The sequence below is a fragment of the Micropterus dolomieu genome, linkage group LG14 (assembly GCF_021292245.1).
Source record: "Micropterus dolomieu isolate WLL.071019.BEF.003 ecotype Adirondacks linkage group LG14, ASM2129224v1, whole genome shotgun sequence".
Classification (NCBI taxonomy): Eukaryota; Metazoa; Chordata; class Actinopteri; order Centrarchiformes; family Centrarchidae; genus Micropterus; species Micropterus dolomieu.
The window spans coordinates 8833289-8850766 of NC_060163.1; the positions used below are offsets into that span (position 1 = coordinate 8833289).

The following is a 17478-nucleotide window of genomic DNA, read 5'->3' on the forward strand; positions in this document are numbered from 1 at the left end:
ATGTAAAGCTGGCAGCAAATTCACCGAGCAGTTGTGGAGACCCCAATGCAAATAGGACTACTTTATGCTTCTCTTCCATTGACAGCTCCCCTCTCCTCACCTGCTTATCTATTCTTATCTGTTCTCTCTGAAGAAGTGACATTTAGCAGTGATGTGTGTGTTAATACTGTACATGTACGTGCCTGTGCATATACATCCAGTTTCTCTCTCTGCCATTCCATGAGCATTTCACAGTCCCATATAGAGGTGCATTTCGTGCACGTAACCACAAGGCAAATATACAATGCCGATAAGCATGCATACAGAAATGTCTTATCTTGCAAATGCCTCGCTCATGTGCCGGAGCGAGAGAGAGGGGTGGGGGGGGGGGGGGGGGGTAAACGAGGAAAGAGCAGTGTTGATACAGTGGGATATAAGCAGACAGATGTAAGAGGACAGAATCAGCCTTGTACCTGCATCAGTATGCCACAGTAGTTTCTGCTGTGCCCTCTCCTCCTCACTGCAAACAAGACACGGCACCTTCAGCCCTCCTCTGTGTCTCCAGGATGAATCTGTCATAATGTCCATTAATGTTATTACTGCTCTGACATCCATGAAAGCAGTCAGGGTGTCCCCTGTTGTGTTGACATAGCATGAAACCCACGCTAGCATGCACAGCCTAATCTGACACATCAGATTTACCCGGTCCTATCGCGTCTACTTCACCCTGCATGCAGCAGAGTTTAGTTATCCATTCCTACTCTCCTAACTTACATTCATATCCACTACTTGGAGCAACAATAAACCTCTTCTCTGCTCCCTCCATTTTAAAACTTCTCTCTCTCTCTCTGGCCACTGTACTGCAAATCGTCTTCCAACTTTTTATATCCAATCGGTAAAACGTGAGTATACTGTACCATAAATATCTAGCCAAAGGCAGCTGATGTGCCTCTGTAAACTGAATATGCATTTGTGGAGACCAAAATTCTTCTCACCACATTTTCCACCGTTGTCCAAATAAAGCTATGTATAAGCTTTATTTGGATGCACAGTGATGGGAAGCCAGTGACGGATCATTTCCTAGTGGCTGCACTACTGACTACCACTGGTTGGTTAGGGTGGCTATACTGATATGTGTAGAGCTTGGGAAAATAATGTGAAATCTGTGGTCCTTTTTTTTGTGTTTTATTTTTTAATTTCAGCAATAGATATCCAGATTGTCCTAAAAGATACATTTTTATTGATTTTCTGAGTTTATATGTCCATGCATCTAAAATTTGTTGTATTTCCAGCTGCAAGAAAATGCTGATCACCTTACGTTTTCAGTGGTGTAGTAGTAGTGCGGTTGACAGCTCAAAAACTCTTCTTTTTATGGAACTTGAAAAAGAAATTGAAAATGTAAACGAGCTGCTGTGTCACCCGAGTAAGTAAATGAACGTGAAAGGATTGTAATAGTTAAAGTCAACATATACTGTATAAATTCTTTGATTAGTTGTTTTTCTCTGTTGATAAAACCAAAACTCTAAATGTATTGTTGTAGACATTATACCTTCGGCAAATCCCACTTCCCGACGAGTACTGGTTTATGTGTGTTATATGTATTTTTTTTAAATTATGCGCAGTGCTGTATTTTATCTCTTTATAGCTGTTATAGATTGTATTGTCTGCCTTGTTGCAAGCCAGTTTTCAAATCAGGGGCAGTGCAGTCTTGAATTTCATCATATTTTTATCAAAAGCATTTCTGGTAGTACAAGGGTACTGTGAATGTCACTGCACCAGGGAAAATAGCAGGTTGCTTGTTGAAAACAAATGCAGGAGTCCCCATAGGCCTCTTATTTAAACAATTTATAAACCAGCCCTAATTTCATTGCACTCGTTGATTAATGAATTTGCCTTGTGTTATTACTGCTTTAACTGTGAAGTGGTTTTTGACATAATGTTGACTACACAAACAGTTTATTCTTCTTGTACAGAAGAACCAAATTAGTATTTTAAGACAAGACAATTAAATTCGCTTGGGTGTTGGCATTTCAGATCAAAAGAGAAGCAGCAGTTTCAAAAACAGGAAGGAGTTGGCCTCCTACAATGGCTGTTTGTTCCAATCCCAAGCACCAGAGAGTAAAACGAAACACTGCCCAGGCTTTGTTCTGAGCCTTGCTGGAAACCGATTAGCCACGCTAGCACTGGCCATGTGGCTCTGTGCCTCTGCCTTCAGAGTTGCTCAGTGAGATGCTCAAATGACTGTGCCTGATTTTTTTTCTTCAACATCAGCAACCAAATGACAAAATAAACACAAATATTGAGGCGCGTTAATCCTTGAAAATGCATGTTATTTTGTGTGTGCAGCATCGCTTATCATGGGAGATATGGGATTTAGCGGCATTATGGAGAATTCAAAGTGTTGTTTTTAACTACAAACAAACAGTATTTGTACTGATAGAAGGAAAGCTCCAAGGGACAAATCACAGAAGACACAGGAGAGTCTCAGGTCTTTAAGTCACAATATGCAACGTTTTGCCTGGAGGCAGCATGTGTTTTGTGAGAACCACCTTCCTCCCTCTGCACTGGGCAGCTCACACCTTAATACGCGTCAGTCATTTTGATGAGCTATCTAACTTGAAACACCGTTTGGCCCGAGGCTGAGGGAAGCAGCACTCTGTTCAACACTGAAGAAACTGACAGTCAACACAACCAGTCTGTTTTAATAAAGTAATGACGTTAAGAATGTTCATCATGTTTTGGAACAGGCCTTTGCTGTTGATTTTACTGCTGATTACTGGTCTTTGGTTTTGTCATGTTTTCCACCATCAGTCTTGGTTCTGCATGTGACTGCTAGCTTCAAGACCGCAACACAGCTGAGTGGACACACTTACAATCAGGATTGTACAGCCAAAACTCCTTGGAACATTGAAAGAAAAACCAGTATCAGCCAAATAAGGGTTGCTGAGAATGGCACGTAGATGATAATGATTTAATAATAATTCATTTTTTTTACGACTTGGATCTTATTTTCATTTTTTTTGGTCATCAACATAACTAGTAAAAGTAATGTTGTATTCATCACATTAAATTTACCGACTGTTCTTACTGTACCGTTATTACAATTTTACTCTGCAGTGAGGGATTATTATTGACGTGTCAGGTTTGTTCATTTTTAATTTTACCTCCAAAAACTGGAACAGATAGAAACAGTGGACTAAGCTACGAAAATCAGACTCAGCTGTAATAATTACAGATTGCGTTGGCCACTTTAACACAATTCTATCGTGTTATCATCTTTTAAAGTGACATGGCAAAAATTAACAGTTGCCTACTTACCTACACATCCAGCAGATACAAAGCAACACTGTCGTTCATTCTCCATGTTAACTCTCATTATTGCCCTGTTTTGGTGTCCATCAAGTACTGAGGGAAATATCTAGCTCTTTAGCTGCTAAATGCTTCATTATGGTCACCAGCTGGTAACTAACTGTGCCTGTCTCTGCCGTGGATTAGTGGATAGTGGATTTTAGAACTCTTTTGCTGGAAACAGCTGCCTGTTGCATCTGAAAACATTACCGATGGGAGCGGTGAGAGTGAACCAAAGCTGGAAAGTTGTGGGCCGGAAAAACCAAAACAGTTAGCTTAAAGATGCTATAAAGCTGAGGGGAACTGCAGAATTGGGTAATAATGCTTTGTTAGTTCATCACTATGAGCGTACCCTTTCACATTACACATAAGACGTAGTCATGTGATCCATCATTAACATCAAAACATTGATTATAGCCACTTGAATAGATCCTATTAACATGTTATTTTAATGTGATAAAAAGTTGCATGTTGCAGCTTTAACCTGAGCTTTTCCAACCACGATGTTGCCTATAATAACTTTATATTCTCTCTTCTTCCCCGCTGTCTCTCTCTCTCTGCAGGATGCCAAGTTTGTGGAGGAGAGGAGGAAGCAGCTGCAGGGCTACCTGCGCATGGTGATGAACAAACTGATCCAGACACTGCCTGAGTTCACAGCCCACCCCACCAAAGAGACCCTGCTGTCTCTGCTGCCTTTCTGTCTGTAAGTGGACACACACAGGCATGTTTGATACACCTTCTAAGCTTTTCATGTGAGCATGTGTAGTGTGCGTGGGTGAGAGAGATTCAGCAGAAGGATGCCAGCACATGTGTGCAGGTGCAGGGCTCCTGTCTGTGAAAGACTGCTGCAATGTTACAGAAATTTGAGTGTAGTAAATAGTAACAGTTGGGGAATGTGATAAAGGGAAAGAAATTAGGGAATGTAAATATCTTTTTTAACTTTCTTTTTATATTCAGAGCATGAGATGGAGGTTTTTAGTTGGAGTTTTGCGTGCAGCAAACTACAATATGGTAGAATCCACATTATTTATATCATTAAAAAATGTATAGCTGCTTTTTAACCCTGCAGACATCTAAGAAGGAAAAACTGCCTGCTAGGTTTGGCAGTAGTTTGTATGTATTATACAAATTTAATCTACAAGATTTTCAGTAAGAATTAGCTGCTACAGCTGTTGTGGTAGTCATTGTTGCAGAGTACAGACAGGGAGGATTAATGTCATTGAAAATGCCAAATCCCTTGTAAACAAACTTCAGCGTTTCCCTGCATTTTATTCTCATGCTCATATTCACGCATACAGCGTATATGTTCTCTCGCACACACATTCACACACACTCAGACTAGCAAGTGTGAAAGTGCATGATGCCTCAGCTGCCCACCTAACTACCAGGCTACATCTGAAAATGAGATGTTCCAGTCATTTCCTGTCAATATTAACATCAGTTTCCACTTAACTGCGATCAGTCAGCGAGCGTGACCTGTCACACTGGAATGTCATTTCCTCTCTGGAGACATCTGAGTCATCGGGCTAAGGCAACAACCACAACAACAACATAGCTGACATAGATGTATGCGCTACACTTTGTGGCCTTGTTTAAAGCCACTACGTGATTATAGCCTTATACAAATAACTGGCAATAATCATGGCATAATTTTTACTTGTAGAAAAAAGTCCTGGTCAGTATGTTGCTTTCAGCCCATTCATGTTTCATTTGGTCAAAACAAATTTCTATTAGTTTATTAATTAGTTTACGTTGGTGTGAAAGCTGTCACTTGAATTCTGGTGCTGACCAAACAACTGGAACAAGACCACCTGAATAGGGGGGCCTCAATCTGGGTCCAAATAAGGCTCTGATGCATTGGTATTGTATTTGGACAGAGAGCAGACCAGTCGCAGTACTGTGTGATAGTAAATATTTGATGTTTCAGTGGATAAACTAAATCCGTCTGCTTATTGTGAGAACTGTCTAGGAAGAGATCTACATAATTGGCCAAGATCTGGTAACCATGGTAACGCATCAGCATGTGATTGCAGGGATTTTCCCAGATACATCAGGAAGGAAAAGAAGTTAATCAGAGGTGTGCTGTTCTTTTGTCCTGCTCCGTGCATACCATCTCCCCCATATTATTACAGTACAAGATGCCTCTTCTCAGATCCATTCCCCCCTGTTCTACATTAATTAAGACATGAGAGAAAATCAATGAACTCATAAGCTGCATTACTGTACAGCATGAGCTGCTGTCAGCAGTGGTGAGAGAAGTACTAGGATATTTTACTTGAGTAGCACAGTGTAGAATTACTCTGTTACAAGTAAAACGCTTGCAAGTATTAGCATCAAAATATACATAAGTAGTAAAAGTACTCATCAAGCAGAATGGCCCATTTCAAAAACATATTAGTATTATAACTATGGCTGTATTAATATGTAAGGATTATTTACATTTTATTAGCAGGGTAAAGTTGTGGCTAATTGTAACTAAATAATATGCTGAGGGGTAGCTGAATCTGTAAAATTACATTAGAATTTAGTAGTCGAATATATTTAATAATTTCTACCTGCAAAGTCAGTAAATGGAGTGGAGTATTAAGTAGCATAAAGTGTACTTAAGTAATTAAGTAATTGGGTAAATGTACTTTGCTGGCTGTATTTTTGTTTTGTGTTGTTGTTTAAATAGGCTGGGACAAACCTGTTTTTAGCCATAGTAGCAGTGTGGCTTAAGGGATGGCAGTGTTGTTCCACCACTTTGGTCCAGACTGAAATATCAACTATTTGATGGATTGTTATGAAATTTGGTACAGTTATTCCTGGGGCCTAGAGAATGAATCCTTATGACTTGGATGATTAGGTTTAGTGACTTTACTCATTAGTGCCACCATCAGGTTGACATATATGATTTTTAGTAAAATTGTCTGGTAACTGTTGGATTGATTGCCATGAAATTTGGTACAGAAAATGAAAAGACTTTGTTTTAGCCTCTGTTTCACTGATGTTTTCCATCACAGAGGGAAACTTTTAAAGGTCCAGTGTGTAAGTTTTAGCGACATCTAGTGGTGAAGGTTGCGAATTGCAACCATCGCCTTACGGTGCATTCACATGCTCCTCAGATGGTCCCATTTCCAGACTTCAGTGTGTGTTCATGTGCTCTTAAGTCAGAATGTGAAATCAACATGGACACTTCTACAAAGATGTGTTGGATTAGCATTAACAACGCGTATAAACAACACGCAGACATCTAGTTCACTCTACATGAACAGCAAATTAACCATATTTGAAATTCCATGTTTGCAAAATATGTATAGGCAATTTGTGATTTTGCACGAATCAAAGTTCTGTATACTTCTTTATGTCCAGTGTACACTTTATTTCCCTTTTTGTAATAAAGATTTAAAAAGGAAAAAAAGCTGTTGATTATTCTGATACCACATGAATGCACCGCTCATCCCTCCTCATATTTTTCTTATTTCTAATAAACCAGTCGACTACTACTACTAGTACTAGTATTACTAGTACTACTAACGTTACTACTACTTCATCTTCTTCTTAAATTATTGGATTTAAGAGGTGTAATCCATACAATGAAAGTTTGAGATTTAGATCATTTCTTGTGGGAATTTGTGGACAGAGGTGAAGGCTACACCAGTGTACTCTCAGTTTGTAACTGATGTTCTCAACATTGGACAAGTAGATAGTAATAAAATACAGCTACCAGTTACCATCTATAAATTGAGCTAATGTCAAGTTACATAGAGCCAAACGACAGCCTAACTTACTGTAGAAGCTTTCCTGCTCAGCTGCGCAGTTTGAAGGGGAGCATAGATGTTAACTAGCGCATACAGGCTCCACTTTTCAAGCAGGTGGGAAACAACAGACTTTTCTTGGTCTTGAGAAGCTAACACACTGTAACCGACACTGTACATTTACTGCCAGAATATTTTTTCTCTGCTCTCGTTCACTGTCACTTTCTGCCGCTCGGACAATCAAACAATCGCTACTCACCTCCCCATTCCTTACAGGAGTTACGCTGCTCTTATAACAGCATCTGTCACGTATATGTTTTGTATAGAATGATGAGAGGAAGCTAGCCAAGCACTGAGTGTGTATTTTATTATTATTGTACATTTGTAGTACATAGTTTAATGATCGTGGGAAATTTTAGTAGCGGCGGTCATGATTCAGCAGCGGCGCACCGCTGCTCCTGAATGCATGTAGGGGAAACACTGGAGTTTGATATGTTTTAATCCATATGTAGGTGTATTGTTGCACAGTTAATGCATGTGTTTGTGAATTCCCACATATGTACTAATTATGCCTGACTTTTATCCCACAACCATAGCAGGTTAACCATCACAACCAGGTGATGGTGGCCAAAATTGATGTTATGGGTAAAATGTCTTTGGCTGTGTGACCCAAAAAGTCACCTCAGAAAAGGTAGGCATTAGATGATGCAACAAAGGAAAACCACAGTAACCGCAGAGAAAGTCAATCCAAACACCATGTTAATATGTTTGCGCAACAACATCATGTAACTTGTTGCACAGAGCCTGCAAACATGCCTGCATTTGATGAAACTTTATGGTGACAGCTAATAGAGAGTTGATAGTAAAGGACTTGTACTTGCATATGCAGGTCTGTCTTGGCCTGCTGTGATCCAGGTTGACGCTGGCATTCTCACTACCATTACTCAATGGAATTGCAGCTGGCATTGTATCAACATCAATCAGCATACCATAATATACTGGGCTCATTGTGTGTAAAGGCATACAGTATGCTCTAGTTTTTGCCAATGCTGCTCTGAGGTCTGCCAGTGTTGTTATGATATTTGATGCTTTAACATGATGTTACTGTCTAATCTGAACTCCATAACAGCCTGTTCAGTTGGCATGATCAAACTTGTGCCGCTCTAACTTCTTCAGTGAGGGATGAAAGCCCAATTAGTCTGCTCATTAACTTGATGAGGAGGGGGAGGGAAGGAACATGGAAAGGATGCAGAGGTAAGCAAGAATACTGTTTGGCCCTGAATGGAAACCATACGTAGCTTGATTATGTAACAACCGTGACTGATGTAAATTAAAGGAGACCTATTATACTTCTTTTCCATTCCTATATTGTAGTTATGTGACTCTTGCATGATTCAAAGTTAAAAATGTGTTTGTTTTTTTCTTATTCTGATTCTTCATGTATGGCTTCATTTCAGCCTCTGTCTGAACAGGCTGTAGATGCTCCTGCCTCTTTAAGGCCTCCCCTCTCAAAGCCCACTGTCTTCTGATTGGCCAAGACCTGAAACATGTTACCAGGCTGTTGTTGTTGCTGGGCGTAACAGGCAGAATGAGCGTTGCCGTGCCGTTAGTGTGGGAGCACATGACCATATATCGAACACCGGCTCCGTCCATTGGTAGAAAAAGCAGTTGAAAACAGAGCGTTCAGAACAGGAGGAAACCAGAGGTTTTTGCTCACAGGGATTTCTTATAAATGCTTTAACCTCATTTTTTGAAGCTGTGGCCATGGTTAACACGAACATTCAACATTATAACATTGTAGATAAGTCATAAAATGTGGAAAGGCATAATAGGTCTCCTTTAAGACAAAGTTCATAAATAGAGGACAAGTCCCAAACAGTAGCCAGCACAAACAAATAAAGGCCTGTCGCTAATATAGCAATCCACTGTATAAATGGATTTTAATGGAGTGGACATCTACTTTCTCAGATTGTTCACTTTACTATGAACATGACCAAATGAATCAATGCCTACTAACTAGCAATGCTACATTATGTGTGTACAGCTGGTTTTCCTCCAGACATTCATGATGTCACCGTATTTTGTTGCTGGAAGATTTGTGACCCATAAAAAGCCTAAATAAGGGTGGAGAGATTCAAATGTGAGATGACAGATGTTCGGTCGTTCGGATTGAAAGAATTTTAAGCCGGTGGAAAATGACAGGAAGCAGTTTAGTGAGAAAAATGAAGAGGAATGGGACAGAGGAGGATGGAGGCAAAGAGAGCTTGTCTGGGGTCTGAGGAGGAGACAGAGGAAAAAGGAAAAGTTGAAGAGAGAACAGAGGGGGGAAACAGATTGGGGTTCAGCACTCCAGATGTCCTGCTGAGGCACTTGGTGCTCAAAGGCCAGATGGATCTCAAAACTCCTTAATGATGCTGCACTGACCTAAATGCCTCATGAAAATAGGATGTAGTAACTGGCAGTGTTTCAGTGACAACATTCTGGACTCCCCAAAAAAGTTACTACTTTCCTTTAAATATCAGCTTGAAGTTGAGTCATTCAAAAACTATACTCCATGCTAATTACCTGGTTGGATTTTGTCATAATTAGCCACTCAGATTGATGTGTGTTGGCAGAAAACTTACTTGAAGATTTCCCACTGCTTTCACTTAGCAGAAGTTTGACAAAAGCACTGACACCAAACATTGCTATTTGATCACACTATGGTGTGGCACCTGGCTTTTTAAAGAGAATCGGATATGACACTTTAAGTCGTGTTATGCCCAAAACACATATGATTAATTAAGAAACAAAATACAACCCCTTTGTGCTGCAAATGTGAGTTGAACGTGCCCTAAATACCAACCCGTTGTCATCTCGGGCATCATATACCAACTCTTTGAGACAGCGTAGTTATTTTACACAAAAGGTACCCTTCAGCGTACGTATGAAACGCTGCAGTTTTTACAGTGTGTTGCAACTCAAAGGAGGCTAACAATGTCTGCTAGCCGGTCGACATGTATATATTCACTGACTTAGGTTTAGGCACAAACTTCTGTAACAGTTAAGGTTAGGGTAAGGCAGTGTCAACGCCTTAAACACAAACTTCGCTAGCTAGCTTACTTGTTAGCCCCAAGGCATAATATACAGATGTGGCTGGAGGCGCTGTTGAGCGACTATGCCCACTCGAGCGACGCCAGTGCCGCTCTTCACCAGCAGCAGCATAATGTTGTTTGACACTGGGGTGGCAAGCTAGCCAACAAAGCTAGACAGCAACAAACGCAAGAGCACTTACGGTAACAATACCATTGTAGCGTCTAAAGCTCTGGCTGTGAAACTACTTGCTGATTTTGCTCGTGTCGACAACTTTGCTAACACAGGCAAACATCAAGCAATCGCAACAACACAAGACACAGCAAGCCAGCTAATAATGGCAAGAAGGCCAGCTGTCCTTGCGTAATCAGCTCTTTCAGCTCATGCCAACAAGTCAAAGCCAGTCCAGTATTTACTCTTTTCCCGTTCTTTTGCTCGGTCACACTCTCTTTTTCTCTTCCTCACTTCCTCCACATCATCTTCTTCGCCTTCTTCACAGCCTCTGGCATGATATCCATACTGAGAATACCAAGCTAGCTTCTTCTAAAGAACTTTCATTGCACTTTCCAGTTGTTGGCTTCTTCTTATAGCTTGGTTGCTGTCGTGTTAGTGCCATAAACCATTACGCTGTTGTCACGAAACTTTGTTCACGCATGGGACTCCATTGTTACATAGTGCCAAACATCAGCGCCCAGGCCTGGAGTGGCCCTATTTCAAGTCAGTTTTGAAGATGTTCAAGATGATCAAGCCTTTTTATTTAACACTAATATGTAATTTATATTTTAGTAACAGGCCTGCAGCCACAGCAGTGTTCATGTTTTTGCTTGATGGCCAACACAATGACCTGTACACATCTCTTTGTGCCTCTCCACGCTCACTTTTTTGGACTCTCATGCCGCAATTGTCCTCACCTGTCTTGAACAGCAACGTGATCACACCTCTCCTTAGATTTTCCACCACTTAGCTGGACCTCAGCACTATTATGTTTTAATCCGAACACAAAGTACACACACACTCAGTCTGGGTTCTCGGTTTATTGACCTGCTGCCTCAGAAAAAAAGTGCCTGTGTGCTTGTAAACAAAGCTTGTATTGTGTGATGCCTATTTATGTCTACTTTTATTTTTATCTTTTAATTTATTTTGACTTTTTTAGTGTTTTATACTGATTGTTGTAATGCAATTTTTTACCTGCATTTAGAAGTACTATACAAATAAAGTTATTTTTATTAGTAGTAATAGTAGTAGTGTGTGTGCGTGTGTCTTGATGCATTATTGTTTGTGTATGTCATTACTGTAATTATGCCAAGTTTCAGTCAAATTATTAATATTCCTACAGTGCCTGGGAAAGTTATTATCCCGCACAAGTCAATATCATGTCCAAATGGGGCACAATCACATGCTGAGAGCCAGGGAAAAAAAAAATCTATAAGCCTATAATTAATTTAGTATATTTAGCTACTTTACCCAGTTTGATATGAATAAATGAGATAGCTTGCAGTTTCAACTCTGCATACTGCCCCCAATTTGGCATGATTTCTGCTGATATAACTCCCCATTGCATCACTGTTTGACCAACCTTGGTCAAATTCAAATTGTGTGACTGCGCTTGATTGAGGTTGCCTGGTGCAGTGGAGATATGGGAATACGTGGTACATGAGCCACTGCTAAATGTACATTTTGTGCCAGAGGAAAAGAAATCATCTTCACCATATTAACTAAGTTCAGGCTGTTCTGAGATTGGCTGGTCACACCGTCCCCCGGAGCAGTTTGATCTTTATGGTTACGATGGGGATACTTTGCAGCCATACATTTTTCATACTAAAGTTTGAATCTTGGCTTGTGCTTTGGGCCGTGCTGTAACTGTCCATGTCTCCGCCTACTTTAACATGACAGAGCCTCCCTGCCCTCTTAGTGTTCTGCTTTTTAGCCCCTGCTGCCGCACATGCCAGCATATGGCTCGCTTTTAGCCAAAGCACCTCACCATGAGTGCATTTATTTTTGGCACGTGTTGTCTGTGGGGGAATCAAACTCCTAACACAAAACCACCCAGATGCCCTGATAACCTTAATTACAGCTGTATAGCAGCTTGGGCGCGTCATTAAAGAGGCCAGTTCAAAATCAAAAGGGAAATGACCTCTGCCTCTTCACTGTTTTTTAATATTTATTGAAAATCCCTTTGTCAAAGAAGCACTTGACCTCACCGCTCCTATTACAGAATCACTACTTCATCAGAAGCAGCAGGTGAGAGTCACTGTTTTGGGGGTGAAATGCTTCAGAGGAACAGAATGAGATAGGATTTTACTCCAATCATGAAGTCTTCCTGCTTTTCATTTCCTTCCTTTGACAAGTGCCTCTCATTCATCGTCATTGTTATCAGACTTTGTGAGACTCACGGATTATGGGTGTTGTGAAGATGGTCGTCAGGGAAACTAGGACAATGATGTCATGAAGTGTCCAAGATTATTTCCTCCAGAGAAGTCAAAAAATCATCATAAGATCAGAAATTATTATTGTTTTTGTCTGTGCTAGAAGCTGCAGTCATAAGCAACATGCTTATGACTGCTAACTAGTTTACCGCCTACAGTAGTAACCTAACGTTATTTCCAAGATCAACTACTAGCCTTTGGGATTACAAGATAAAAGATGCCCCTTTCAAGAGTAGCACGTCCGCTGTGTAGTATTTCCCCACTGTGTAGAAGCCGAGCCTGCTAATCAAGTTTATTAGGCTACGTTAGCGGCTCTGTTCTTCTCTGTATTAGATTTGGGGAAATAAACACTCCAGCAACACCAGCCAGCATTCCTCATGGATTGAGTTCAATTAGACCTCATCTTACAAGCCTTTTCTGTACAAAAAAATACACTGTCTAAAAAATTAACAAATATGTAAGCTATGCAGCCAAATATAAATAAATAAGTAACAATCTGATCTTAGGTTCCTTCTTCTCATTCTCATAGTACTAGTACTAGCACTACAAGGCAAAAACATGTCTGTCCATGTCCCCTATGTTAATCATCAACTGGTTAGGACGCTGACTTTTTGCCTGAGATATTTAGCTTTGAAGATAATATCACATAATGTAACCATCAAGTATATATTTCAGACCCCTTTCACAGGATTCACAGGATTTTTCAGCTGGAAACATTAAAATGTTAAATGGAGACGGCATTTTCAACCAACTCATGGAGCTAACTTTAGCTTGGTTAGTCAACTAGCTATAACTGATGAAATAAAATAAAAAGTCCCTGTTGCTGGCTAATAATGAGATGCCTGCTTTTGTCAACCACTGTCTGAAATTAAGGAGTCACTGTTTTAAAAAGAATTTTGAGTGGTAAATCTGCCATCGTCATTGTAACTTATAAAAAGCTTGGCAGGCATGGAAATAGTAACTAAAGGGAGGCGAACAGTCAATTAGATACTTTTCCATGTTGCTACTTTATTAGCAAAATGTAATAAAGATTCATGGTTTGATTCATGAAAGCTTCTCCATTTGCTCTTTTGTCTCGTCTGGTTTTCCAAGAAAAAGTCCTCTGGCATGAGCGGAGAAATGCACTTAAGCCTGCAGATGCAGCATCAGGTGTTTGTTTGAATAATAAACTTGTTAATAAACTTCACCAGATGTTCATTTAAACGTCATGGCTCTGTTGATTTCCTTCCTGCTGTCTCCTCTCATCCAGAGACACACCCCAGGCCAACGATGGTGGAGCCAAGACGCCCCGGTCCAAAACTTCATCCCGCTTATCCAGACTGGGCCGCAGCCGCAACCAGGAAGGCAGACCTGAACCACAGAGTGGCGACCTCTAACCCCAGAGCCTTTGAACTAATAATCTCTTACTGTAGAGGTTGAGGATGACGATGTTCCCGTGTCCACCCTGGACTGTGGAACAGGGGCTCACTGTGTGTGAGGGCGATCTAACGGACCTTTGGAGCCTTACAGACAAAAAGGAGGAGGGGGGTGGATGTGTTCACCTCTTACCTCACTGAGAGACCAAACGGCTCTGTAAACATGCACATGAACTAGCCTGGACTGCTCTCTCTAATCTCAAACACAATGAGATGATGGGGACATGTTTGTTTTTTGTTTTTTCTTACTCTGCTCAGTTTTGTAGTGAAATTGTATCACGGTCACAGTGCCTACAGTGTTTTGTAGCTGCTCTCCTGCTCTGGATATGGAGGGAAGGGTGTGTAGAGAGGTGGAGAAGGGGTAAATTAAAGCAGTCACTTGGATAATGAATGTTGTTTTTCAGCTTATGTGTCAGCATTACAGTGCCATTATATTTTAGATGACGATGATTCACAATCTCTGGCGTGGACCACCGGGCAATGGGCATTCCTTTTTCCACCTTCTGTTATTATTATTATGGTTATTACAGATGCTCTGTTGAAAGTGTAAGATATCTTAATGTCACCAGGGATGCAGCAGTTATCAAAATATATTTTAAATTCCACGCAATGATGATATTAAAGGATTAGGGGTAAGAACCACTGATAAAATCATAATCTCTTAGGCGCTCTATGGAAATTGTTGATGTGGGGAGGTGAGTTGAATCTTATATTTCGATTTTCTTGAAAAAGCAAGAACCTGATGTTTTCTTTAGACCCTTCACCTTGACAAAAAAAAACTGCAACACCCTTCCCAATATATCTCAAAATATAGTACTGAATTCTTACAACTCATTGCACCATTAATAACTACAAGAAGCAAAGTATAAATAATTTAAGATAGTGTACTCTAATTTAAATGCTATTTTTTTAATGGAAACAGTGACAGGAGGATTGTTCCATATGGAAAAGCGCACCTTTATGGCCCGCTATGAACACTAAAGCCAACTATTTAATCCTGTTTGCTTTTTATCATTAAAGAAACCTTGCAAGAAAATGCTAAAATATAAATTTATAAAAGAACATTTATAAAACGGTATATTAAAAATGTTCTCCCAACCCTCATGTTCCTAACCCCTTTTCCTTTAATAATTTTTGGAAAGTCCCTTAAAAGTTCATAAATAGGCATACATTCTCCTCAAAATCACTGTTTAAACATTGTTTAAGTAATGTGTCTTAGCAGTATTTAATGCAGCGTTATGTTGCAAATGAATGTTTTAATGATGACTAAACACTTGAAGAAAAGCTGCTTGTTAGAATGCAAGGAAAGGGCTGCTGAGCATCAAGTGTGTGTAAAACAGAAGCTCATACATATGTATGGATCACCCAGGAGTAGTCAGAGACTATGTTCAAACGAGGACTGATTGTATTGGAAGGGTTTCAGAAAACTTGAATCGAAGGGTCGGCTTGCAAAATGGTTAACACTGTTCATCGTCTATGAGGGGAGATGAACAAACAAGGCTTTTGGGTTTTAATTAAGTTGTTGTTCTAACACAAAAGTGACCCTCACAAGTATCCAACTACTGGTAAACACTGGATAGTGTTGTTAGAAAATTCTCACAGGGATGCCATCAAATAAAGGTTTCTGTCAGACTTCTATGAGACCTTTTACAGAGACTCTGTCTCGGGTCAACATGTAAAACATCAGCATGGGAAAGAAAATAAGATAGATACTGTCTAAAGTTTTTAATGAATTGTTTTCACATGTTGTCATTCTTTTTTTCCTAAGTCTGTCAGAAACATGGATATCTTATGATATGGATATTTTTTTAAAGACTATTCTCTGCTGTGATAAAGTGAAACAGTAGAATTGGTGACATTTTAAGTGTAGCACTGCCTTTTTATGCATTGAAAAATGAGCCCACAGCATCTTACTATATCCTGTACCGCTGACGAACAACACTGTCGCATAGACTCTATTATAACAAGTAGCCTTTTCATAGACATCTCTTACAGTGACGGTTGGGGTCAGTTTGTCCCTGGGACCATTGGTGGGTCTAACCTCTCTGCACAAATATCCATATTGTATGTGTGGTAATGTACAGTAATTATGCACAGTGGAGTTTTTGACCACTAAAAGCGCCTTGGAGCGATGTTTATATGTGTGGGTCACCATTTTGATTGGGTTGGAATACGTTCCACGAGCACCGGGGTGAGGTTATACACAGTCCTGTAGCTTATTTCATGTTAGTCTGCAAAAAGACAGTTGGTGGTGGCAACGCTTTACAAAGCGTTGCAATGCGCCAACAAAGAAGGGAAGAAGATGGAGGCCAGCTAGCAAACATGGATGTTAACGATGCACATACTACAAAATGAGCTTTGCAAAAGTTTCATTTGAAGGAAATGCATTCAGCGCATGTGTTAAACCTTGATGTGTTTTGGTAAGTAATACTGAATTTGAAATGAACTTTTGTTTGATTCGATAGGGCACCTTTAAGCCGGAGACTTCTTGTTCCAGACAATTGAAGACGGTGCTGATCTTTTCTCTTATAGTTGCTAAGCACCTATTCAAAACTAGTTTGAATCAGGACTTTTTGCTAAAAGCCAAACTGTTGTTTCTTCTGTGGCTTGGAAGCTCTACATGCTTTTTAAAAAAGAGGCCAGTGCTGTACAGAGAGCTCCTGGTGGACATGCAAGTAGGCTCCTCTATCTTGGGGAATAGAGGTTTTCATGATATGATCTCAAACATCAATATTAATTGAAGTGGCTCCATCTAAACTGAATCTGACTCTGCCTTGAGGCTGGTCATCAGAGCGATGACGAGCAACAGGAGTTGGTTTAGTTCATTGAGATGCAGCAAAAGTGTTCTCTTGCAGTATGCCATCTCTGTTCCTGTGTACTTTTCTGTCCTTGCCTTAGTCAGCAGTCAGGCCTTATCTATCAGTGTCACAGCAAAGAGGGGATGAACAATAAAGTACAGTGTCTACAGTACAATACAAACACCTCTGTGTCAGTGTTGTCATTGTTAACCTTGTTGCTTGCATCTGTGGATGAAGGTCAATACACAATTTAATGCCTGTCAGCATACATTTCTGCATTAATGCATTTGTAGGTACCTCCCGTAGATGTGTATAGTGTTATTTGAATACAAACCGAAGGTGTGTGCTAAAGCGAGAATGTGTTTATATGGCGAGGTGAACGCATCGATGCCTGCATTATATTCTGCATATGAACTGTCTGCATAAATGGATGGACAGATACTGCGAATTCCATCAGAGCATCTGCGTCCCCCTCCGTGCATCTGTTTTGCTTGTCGAATGGTTATTTAACCATCACTGCTTCACTAATGCAGTCTTTGAGCTATTATTCAAACCACCCAGCCATTTTGGGAAAGACCGTATTTTTCTGTGCTTGGTATGCTCTGCCGAGACGGTGGACAGAAGAATGGCGAGGATGGATAACAAAATGCTCATTGTTCATTCACCAGAAAATTGGTTACAGGCCTATTTAGGATGTGGACTG

General features: G+C 40.2%; 1 protein-coding gene across 2 annotated transcripts in view; it reads left to right on the top strand.

The window, feature by feature from the left end:
* snx29 (sorting nexin 29) overlaps positions 1–16958 on the top strand; it is a 356821-nt gene extending 339863 nt beyond the window's left edge. The window contains exons 20-22 of one of the 2 annotated variants that reach the window (XM_046069744.1): positions 3891–4030; positions 13655–13713; positions 13812–13944. In XM_046069744.1, coding sequence (XP_045925700.1) covers positions 3891–4030; positions 13655–13673 — 159 coding nt within the window. In that variant the 3' untranslated portion in view covers positions 13674–13713; positions 13812–13944. Of the gene's footprint in view, positions 1–3890; positions 4031–13654; positions 13714–13811 lie in introns of both variants that reach the window. The other variant, XM_046069743.1, reaches the window with a different exon arrangement.
* The last annotated feature ends 520 nt before the right edge of the window (positions 16959–17478 follow it).